Source organism: Juglans microcarpa x Juglans regia, chromosome 6D (genome assembly GCF_004785595.1).
Source record: "Juglans microcarpa x Juglans regia isolate MS1-56 chromosome 6D, Jm3101_v1.0, whole genome shotgun sequence".
In the NCBI taxonomy this organism is placed as follows: Eukaryota; Viridiplantae; Streptophyta; class Magnoliopsida; order Fagales; family Juglandaceae; genus Juglans; species Juglans microcarpa x Juglans regia.
In genome coordinates, this window is record NC_054604.1 from 10,731,376 (window position 1) to 10,740,667 (window position 9,292).

Below are 9,292 nucleotides of genomic sequence, written 5' to 3' on the forward strand. Positions count from 1 at the left end.
AGATGTTATGAGTGGTGTGCACTGTAAGTAAGATGTGACTTAATATAGTACTCATATCGTTTGCTTTCTCGTGCGCTTCGTTTTCCATATGAGGGGTAATTAGTTGTTAGGTCGGAGGAGATTTGTTTATGGGCATGTCACCCATTGTGGACAAGTGGGAGATGTTAGTAAATGGGTGACCCCATGACCTATGTAATGTTCACCTGGATAGAGAAGTTACAAACAGTTAATTAACTCCTCACTACGAGCAATTAATTAACTCTTCACCGCAAGTAATAAACTAACTTCCAAGGAGGATAATTAATTATCCCATCAATAGATTCTTAAAATATGAATGTTGCGTGCATTTGAGGTAGTGAAGGTATAAACAAAAGCATCTCTTCCCTCTCCACAATTTTCAACAATTTAGTTTGGCACGTAAGATGAGCAAAAATTTAGACTTGTGGGAGTTCCGTTCTACTTGAGGTAATTCGAATTAATCTTTTCCAACAAGAGTAATATTGGAAATTACATATTATTTCACTATTATTCACTGGCTTTTGGTGGCTTAAGATAATTCAAATCTTAGTATTTAATAACCCATTGATTTGTCTTTTTTAATAATGATTAATCATTATTTGAAAGATTATTGAAATTTGTCGCATCATAAAGCAACAATAGTTGTAACTACAGTGATAATATATATATAAACATATTTGACAACTATTCTTTTTTTTTTTAATTATTTTTCAACTATTCTTAAATGGAGGATAGTTTGTGAAATCTAAAATTCAAATTAAAATATATATATTGGTTAACGTAAAATGATTTATAAAATAGTTGTATAAAATATCATTATTATTTGTTTAACTTACCAAGAGTTGAAGGAATGATTTTTCGGGTTTTTGTTTTTTATTTTGTATTTGGCGAGTCGAAGGGTGTTATTTTAGAAATTTTATAGGGAAATCATTTTATTTTAATATTCTAAGGGAGGCATTGGGCCTTTTTTTTTTTTTTCCCTATAGCCCTTCACCCCCGCCCCCTGAGAATATAATGTTGAAAATGTTATCAGATATCGTGTGCGAAAATGTTATATACTACACGCATCTCGATTCCATCCTACTTTATTAGTATGACATTGTCCATAATCCTGCTTGGATCAACTCCTATCATTATTCTAAGAAATAAATTGAACAGAATGAAATTTTTTATCTTGTTCAAAGAAAAGCATAACTTTTCAACGGATTATCTAGTTCCTTCGTTATTGGGAAAAAATAAAACCTAACTTGGACACACCAAGCTCTTTCACTTAGTATAGATCACAAAGTCCAAACGTTATGTATTACTGTAATGAGCTGATACAAGTTGGAAGTATTCATTATTTTAAGATGGGCATCATGCAATGCCTCTAGACTCGCACGATGGTGAAGTCCATTCAAATCTATCAAATTGACGTCCTACTCTTTCCAACCAAACTTCATCGCAACCAAAAATAAAATCGCAGCAGTCATTTGACGACAGCAACCGTCCCATGGGTATTTAGTTGTGAGATGCTACCAATGCCATGTGCTCTATAAGGTCCAACACTCGGTTGCTGTAAGAAAACCAACAAATTTAACAATTGGTCATACTCCCCCCCATCTTATGTCAACTACAAGAAAAATGTGTCTGCATTTGTGTAAGCACGTTGGTGGCTGAGGAATAGAGAGAAGCTGTACCTGTATCCCCACTCGTTGTCGTACCATGATATGAGCTTCATGAAGGAGGCACTGAGCCCAATCCCGGCCTTTGCATCAAATATGCTTGACCTGGAACGGAACCAATCCGTTGAAACTTAGTTACCAAGTCTAGAGATCACAACCCATTTAAATTGGTAAACTTCAAGGTCATTTTGACAGCAATGCAAATAGGGAAGGTATTGACAAAGGTGAAAGTCCAACATCCCATTACTTTGGTAAAGAACAAAACCACATAAATCACAAAGCCAACTAAGCACAAAACAGTAATTTTATGTTCTTTCAATATATACATTCAAACAAATTGTTTAAAACGTACTGACCAAGTCTTAAAAATTTTCAAATTGCCAATAGTTTTGACCATCATATAGAAGTCAAAGGCCATAAACCATTCACACACACAGAGAGAGAGAGAGAGAGAGAGAGAGATCTACCTTGAGTCACCAACAAAATCATTGGAGACAACATCCTCATCTGTGTATCCAAGGATGCCCTTCAGTGGCCCCTCTGAGGCATACCTTCATTGAAAATTAAAAGGAAAAAGCAATATCATATGTCAAGTCAAAACATAAGAAGGAAGCCCCATACATCAGCCAATATGACGGAATACAACCACGATCGCTAAAATGAGAAAACATACTTAATAGCTGCCTTGACATCTTCATAGGAAGCACTCTTCTCAAGTCGACAAGTCAAGTCCACAACAGAAACATTCGGTGTTGGGACCCGGAAGGCCATTCCAGTAAGCTTTCCATTAAGCTCTGGAAGAACTTTTCCAACAGCCTGCAATATTAAACATAAAATTAACATCAGACCCACCAAAATAAAGAGCTTTATCCAAAGTGTTGTTCTAAATCTATACATAGGGATACCATCATACCTTTGCAGCACCAGTTGAACTAGGAATGATATTTTGTCCAGCACCACGTCCTCCTCGCCAATCCTTCCTTGAAGGACCATCCACAGTTTTTTGAGTTGCTGAGCAGAGAAAAATATAAACTTATCAAAACGTTAATGCAACTAGGGTTATACAAGAGAGAGAGAGGGAGAGTGAGTGAGACCTGTGGTTGCATGCACAGTTGTCATTAAACCCTCAAGGATACCAAACTCCTCATGAACCACCTGTAAAACATAAGAGCATAAAAAACAAGATAAATCAAGAGAATGGGTAGTTCATAGGGCCAGAATTAGATTAAATTACATATCATTGACCAAGGATACATATCATACAGAATTGAAAAAAAAAAAGTGAAAGAAAGACAATAAATTAGACATTAGCTTATCAAAAAAGTCATAGAAAGCAATAATTTTTTTTTATAAGTAAATATAAAAGAAGAAAGAGAACGTAAATGAGCATTAAGGATGGAAACAGACCTTTGCCAAAGGAGCAAGACAATTCGTGGTGCAACTTGCATTGGATACAATGTCCATCTTTGGATTGTATGTCTCCTCATTTACTCCTACGACGAACATAGGTGCATCAGCTGATGGAGCTGATATTACGACTTTCCTGGCACCACCCTGCAGACCGAAGTCAAGAAAATGTTCTGCTTAAGGTGCATGAATACTAAAGTGATTCTGACCAAAGAACTCAATTGGGGGCAGAGATATATATATATATATATATATATATTATACAGAAGAATTAACAATTAGACCAACCTTCTTGTGTGCTGAAGCCTTATCAATTGTTGTGAAAACCCCAGAGGATTCAACAACATACTCAACCCCAAAATCACCCCAAGGAATCTCCGCTGGGTCCCTGAGAAAAAATTATCATAGCAGTTAGGCCTTCAGTAGGTGTAAGTCCAGATTTTCATTGCAAGTATACTAAATGCAGGTATGATGTTTTTCAATCAACTTAGGTGCCACTGGAAAACCTCGAGTCATTTCAATAATAAAACATGAGGATAAGATGCTAAGGACAATACCTTTTGTTTACAATTTTAATCTTCTTCCCATTAATTTCCAGAGTAGACTCATCCAAGACCTTGATGGTTCCCTTGAAAACTCCATGAGTAGAATCGTACTTCAACATGTACGCCTACAAAAGAACAGTAAGTTACACCAATTTCATTATTAAAATGAAAGAAGCAAGCTACAAATTATCAATTGAACTCCCCCACCCTGTAACCATACCAGAAATGGAAGAAAAAAACACAAGAGGCAATCAAATGCACACTCATAAATGAAACCCTATATCGAGACAGGCTTGCATGATCAAGCCATCATACATTACTACATTGAGAAAAAATGTACATATGATGAATAGAAGTTATTGAACTTCCTAGGATAGTATGATTGTATACTTTTCAATTTGAATGCACTCCTCCTGAGTAACAAACCTAGCGGTTGCTCCATAAATACCTCCTCAAATACTTTTTTTGATAAGTGACTTCCTCAAACAAATCAATGTGAAGAAAGGCACTCTTGATATCCAACTGATATAGGGGCAAGTCAAGATTAGCCACAAGCAAGATCATGCAGACAGAAGAGATACTAGCAACAGAAGAGAATGTCCTATCAAAGTCGATACTGCAGGTCTTTACACAATGTGCGAGCCTTTAAGCAGTTAATGGAGCATGATAACAGAGCTCAAAAGATCTTAAATAAATCACCAACATCTCAAAATTGTTGGCCAAACTCCATAGTTGGGGCTACAACATAGGCATCTGTCTTACTTATCAAAAAAAAGACACAGGTGTCTGTCTCATACATGCATATAATAGAACATGGAAGCCCCAAGAAAAATAGAAGATGCCATATAGTAAAGGCATTTTTACACAGACATTTGAGGGACTGGAACCTAAGTGATGTTAAAACCATGAACTGGACTATTAATACAATAGAAGATTGTGCAATCAAAATATCAAATGAACCATATTCACTATATCCAAATACAAAGTATGTGACAGGCAGATCACTGTTTACACAAGTAAATAATCATGTAATCAGCAACAAACAGAAAGAGTTTCTATTTACATTATTGGAGTCCTACAATAATGGCCCAATACTCATCCTCCAAGGGATCTTTACAGTTGTGATTTACAAGAAAAAGATTAACTGTACATACCATATACTTAGCATCAACAAAAGGATCATTGACTGCTACCACATCAATGTCATCCCTGGAGATTGCAATTCGCAATACCAACCTTCCAATGCGGCCAAAACCTGTAAGATGAGCATAATGAATAGACTGTCATTCTTAGTAAGAATGAAATATCTTCTATATGCAACATGAACTTTATTTTCTGGTAGGTAAGCAAAGAAGCCACCTAGCTTATGAATGGAAAAGTTAAAAGGTCCGTCCTAAAAATGATAGTTATTTTTAGCAACGGAAGATAAGGAATCACGCGAGCAACCACTGATCGATGCATATTTGAACAGAGAACCTAGAAAGTTAAGGCCAAAACTACATTGACTGAGAAACTCCCATACACTTTTTTATTAAATAAGAAACCAAGTTGTATATAGTCTAGATAATGGCAATGCAAAAGCTCACTCCCGATATGCAAGCTGTCCATCATGTTAGAAAAACATGGGAAGCCATCCTTCACCCCACTCAAATGTATCAGAAACTGTTTTCCATGTAGGGGATCCATGCTATTTCATAGCATAAAGATAAACATATTGAACTAATTGTAAACCATACAACCACATGGAGTATTAAAAGTCACCCTTCTAGGCAATTCTTTATCTTTTCTTTCTGGACCTTTTTTCCTGGGCCTTTGAAGGTGCTAGCTAATAGGAATTTGCCTAATCACTCTTTAAAATTACAGGTTGAAATGTATGAGCTAAGACAACATGCTTTTTCAAATGAGAACAATCTGCACAAGTAGCCTAAATATAAGTAAATACCCATTAGGTTCGTATCATCAAACCAAAGTGCCACCGTAATACAGGTTGACAAATGAAGGTTTTTTAAACAGTTAAAAAAAATCCCTAGTCCAATATTCTAAATTCAGTCAACTATCCACATTTTCTAAGAGTCCTGGTAGGGGAAAAGTCAGTAAGGTAATGCATATGAGCTATAATATGCAGTCAGGGCAAATTTAACGTTAGTTGAGGATTGAACCCTAGTTAAGTAACATCACATTGAATATCCACAAGATGCAAAGTCTGACTTGCATTCCAAAAAATCTGCAAATTCTTTTTATGATGTTATTATCAACTGAACTCTCTAAACTATTTAGTAGCAGACCCATAGTTTAACAATGACACCCAGATAAAAGAAACTGTTAGTGAAAACCTTGAAAAAAATATTTCAAGAATACATTTTAAGCCTCTATTTGATGGCTTATACTGTTAAGTAGCTTCCCGTTTTGCATCTCAAGCATTCATTTTCACCCACTAATAACTTCCAAGATTAGAACAAACCTTTAAAGCAAGACCAATACATATAATTCACAACAAAAATATTATCTACAGCTCTAAAAAAATAATTTAGTCAATGATCAATCTGAATCTCAATTACTACAAAGTCCTACAGCTACAAAAATACATGAATATAGTCAATACCAAAAGAAAAACAATTCAAAAAAAGAATTGTTTTTCTAAGAACAAGCAAAACAGAGCGCAACTGTACTCGTAAGAAAACATACCATTGATTCCAATCTTCGTCTTATCACTGCTCCGTGATTCTAAAAATAATGCAACGGAAAAGTGAGCACCAATAAAAGCAGAAACCTAAGTAAGAAATAAAAAATGTGAAATACGCATTCATACTAGGAACTGTAGGAGGTATTTCAGTAGCTGTAGCCTTAACCGGCTGGATGCTTCTTACACTAAATTTCCTGACAACAAATTCGATACTTCCAATGTCAATCAAAAGACGAGAACATGAAAGTCGCAATATATGTGCGTGTATATTTATATATAGTTGTCAAAAAAACAAAAAATTAGAATATAATATATATATATGTGTGTGTGTGTGTGTGTGTGTGTGTGTGTGTGTGTATGGGAATACTCAACTGTGAGTAAGATGAGCCGCTGGGAACAGATGTACCGAAAAGGCTTGATTGAAGCTTCCCGGAGTTGAGGTTAAGATTGAAACCGACGCATGATGCCTGAAAATAATAACAAAAAATTCATATGGTGCATAAATCAAAGCTCGGAGCTCCTAAGAAGATAACGACAACAAGAAAAATAGCAACAGCAATAACGATAAATTTAATGTATAAAATTTTTGTGTAAATAGATAAATGGAGCAAAGAAACCCAGCTCTGATCCGTTATTTTTGTGCTTTCACTTTCTTTTTTTGTTTTTAGTAATGAATTCCATCTTAAGGAATAATATTTTCCGAAGCCATAATATCCAAAATCTATACATCCTTCACCACGCAAGATTTTCTCGGCAACCAAACGTTACATTTCGAACTAGAACAAAACAGGCGAGACCGAGAATCGACGAAAAAAAAAAATTCGAGAGCACATGAAAATGATTCTGGGGAGGGCGATCAGACCTTGGAGAAGCGATCGGACGGGGAGGGAGAGGCCTCAATGAGAGGAGCCGGAGCCGTAGATCTGAGGAGAGAAGAGGCGGCCATTTGAACTGAAGAAAAAGAAGAAATACGCACTGAACAGAGGCGCTCGCAGTATCTCTCCTAGAAGAAGCAGCAGAAGGAAATGAGAAGAACCAAAACCCTAATGAAGAGAGAGAGAGAGGGTTCCTTTTATGGTGGCTCTTCTGAGTTTCGTGAGAGTAGGCGTCGGCCGACGGAGACAGGCGCTAAAATGTGTATTTTTTGTTTAATTGTTTTTAATAAAAAAGTATATATAAATGCGAAAAACGGAGGGGAGGCGGAGCTTCTGATGCCTGAGAATGCAACTACACTTTCCCCCTCTCTCTCTGTATGTACAGACAGCTGAGGTTTGTTGGTTTGTTGGCACTTCGTTCGAGGTCCTATCGTCTGTATTTATCTTACGTACTCTCTTTCTCATTCTCGTCGTTTTTTTCATCATAAATTTTGATTTTATTATTATTTAACTTCATATTTATTGAAATATTACATTTTAAGTGATTTTATAGATTTATTACTTAGAGTTATTTATCGTATCAACACATGTGACTGAGATAAAAAAATAATAATAATAAATTTTACTCATTATCTCTACATTACACATTATAAATAATTTTTTTTTTCTTACTAAATGTGTTGTGTATTTAAGGATGAGCACCGACTTAGTCGAAGTCGGATTCTCCAACTCCTACTTTGTCAAAGTTCAAATCCGAACTCCGACTCCTACTTGTGTAAGCTCTGATCTGACTCCTACTTGTCGAATTGGAGTGGAATTTAGACTTTCAATTTTAGATTTTTTTTTTTTAGCTTCATATTTAGCTCATTCTAAAAAAGAATTTTTTGTGGGCTTTCAATTTTCAATTTTTGCAAAAAAATAAAAAGTAAAACTAAATCATTCACTGTTATTTTACTTCTATAATTATATCTAATTTATTTTTATACTAGATTTATATTATAGTGTCTAATTACATATTATTATACTATAGTATTACATATTATTTTTAGTATCTAATTACATTTATTATACTAATGTCTAACTTATTTCTAACTTAATTATATACTAAACTTTTTGTATCTAATTACATGTTATTATACTTTAGTAAATTAGTATATATGTTATTAGCTTATTATACTATATTTATTTAAATACTAGTGTCTAACATATTTATATACTTGATTATGTATGGTAATAATACTATGATGTTTGCATATACTAGACTATCATTAGTCTATTTATATTGAAGTATAATTATATTATTTTATAATAATTAGCTCATACTAATAGATTATTGAATTTAACTATATAAGTTATAGTTATATAAATATATAACTATACTCGTATATATGATAAATATATAGATAAATACATATTTTTATAATATATGTATAATATCGAAGTCAGATTCGAAGTCGGAGTTAGAGTCGGAGGGTAAAGTCAGATTCGAAGTTAAAGCATAAAGTCGGAGTCAGAGTTGGTCCAACGATACCTCCGACTCTGACTGAATAAAAAAATTAAAAAAAAAATCCGACTCTGACTCTATTTTATCAGAGTCAGAGCAGAGTTGAATTTGGAATCAAATTTTAGAATTTTTGCTCAGCTCTAAGTATATAGATGATAAGTAGAAGAATTTATTTAGTTTAGCATGAAGAAAAAAAAAATCAAATGTCATGTATGGTGTAGGGATGATTAGTAGAATGGCTCAAAAAAATTGCAACTGCTACAAAGCTGCCCAGTGTGTACCACTGGTGGTGGCCCCTAATGTAAATTACATTCTTTTTTTCTTTCAATATTTTTTTAAACATCTTTAAATGTTTAATAAAATTCACAAGTTTATTAGTAATCACTTCCTTAACTATTAATTAAAAATAATTATAAAATAAAATAAAATACACGAGCAGTCAAATGAGGGAGCAAAACTATGGAGCAAGTTAGCATTTCCCAAAAATAATTTATAATACGGAATAGCATTTGTCTACAATATAATATGATATATATTCTATTAGCTTTGTGATAAGTGTTAGTCTACAATCAGATTGAATATTTTAGAGAATAATA

The 9,292-nt window shown here is 34.1% G+C and overlaps 1 protein-coding gene across 1 annotated transcript; it reads right to left on the bottom strand.

The window, feature by feature from the left end:
- Nucleotides 1-1,254: 1,254 nt before the first annotated feature.
- Nucleotides 1,255-7,567, bottom strand: LOC121235092 (glyceraldehyde-3-phosphate dehydrogenase GAPCP2, chloroplastic-like). The gene is made up of 14 exons (XM_041131324.1): nucleotides 7,180-7,567; nucleotides 6,690-6,784; nucleotides 6,444-6,511; nucleotides 6,320-6,358; nucleotides 4,789-4,889; nucleotides 3,647-3,759; nucleotides 3,378-3,477; nucleotides 3,090-3,236; nucleotides 2,777-2,837; nucleotides 2,596-2,693; nucleotides 2,356-2,498; nucleotides 2,150-2,233; nucleotides 1,698-1,787; nucleotides 1,255-1,573 (listed from the first exon to the last, which is right to left on the bottom strand). Exons 1-14 carry the CDS (start codon nucleotides 7,261-7,263, stop codon nucleotides 1,519-1,521), a joined length of 1,278 nt encoding a protein of 425 aa, XP_040987258.1. The 5' UTR covers nucleotides 7,264-7,567; the 3' UTR covers nucleotides 1,255-1,518.
- Nucleotides 7,568-9,292: the final 1,725 nt, after the last annotated feature.

Bases quoted from the DNA above. Each gene is read 5' to 3' on its own strand.
- LOC121235092 (XM_041131324.1), bottom strand. From the start codon at position 7,263: ATGGCCGCCTCTTCTCTCCTCAGATCTACGGCTCCGGCTCCTCTCATT. The intron at 2,838-3,089 runs GTCTGTTTCCAT...TATGTTTTACAG, and splicing joins GTCTTGCTCCTTTGGCAAAG to GTGGTTCATGAGGAGTTTGG. The intron at 1,574-1,697 runs GTACAGCTTCTC...GTTTTCTTACAG, and splicing joins GACAACGAGTGGGGATACAG to CAACCGAGTGTTGGACCTTA.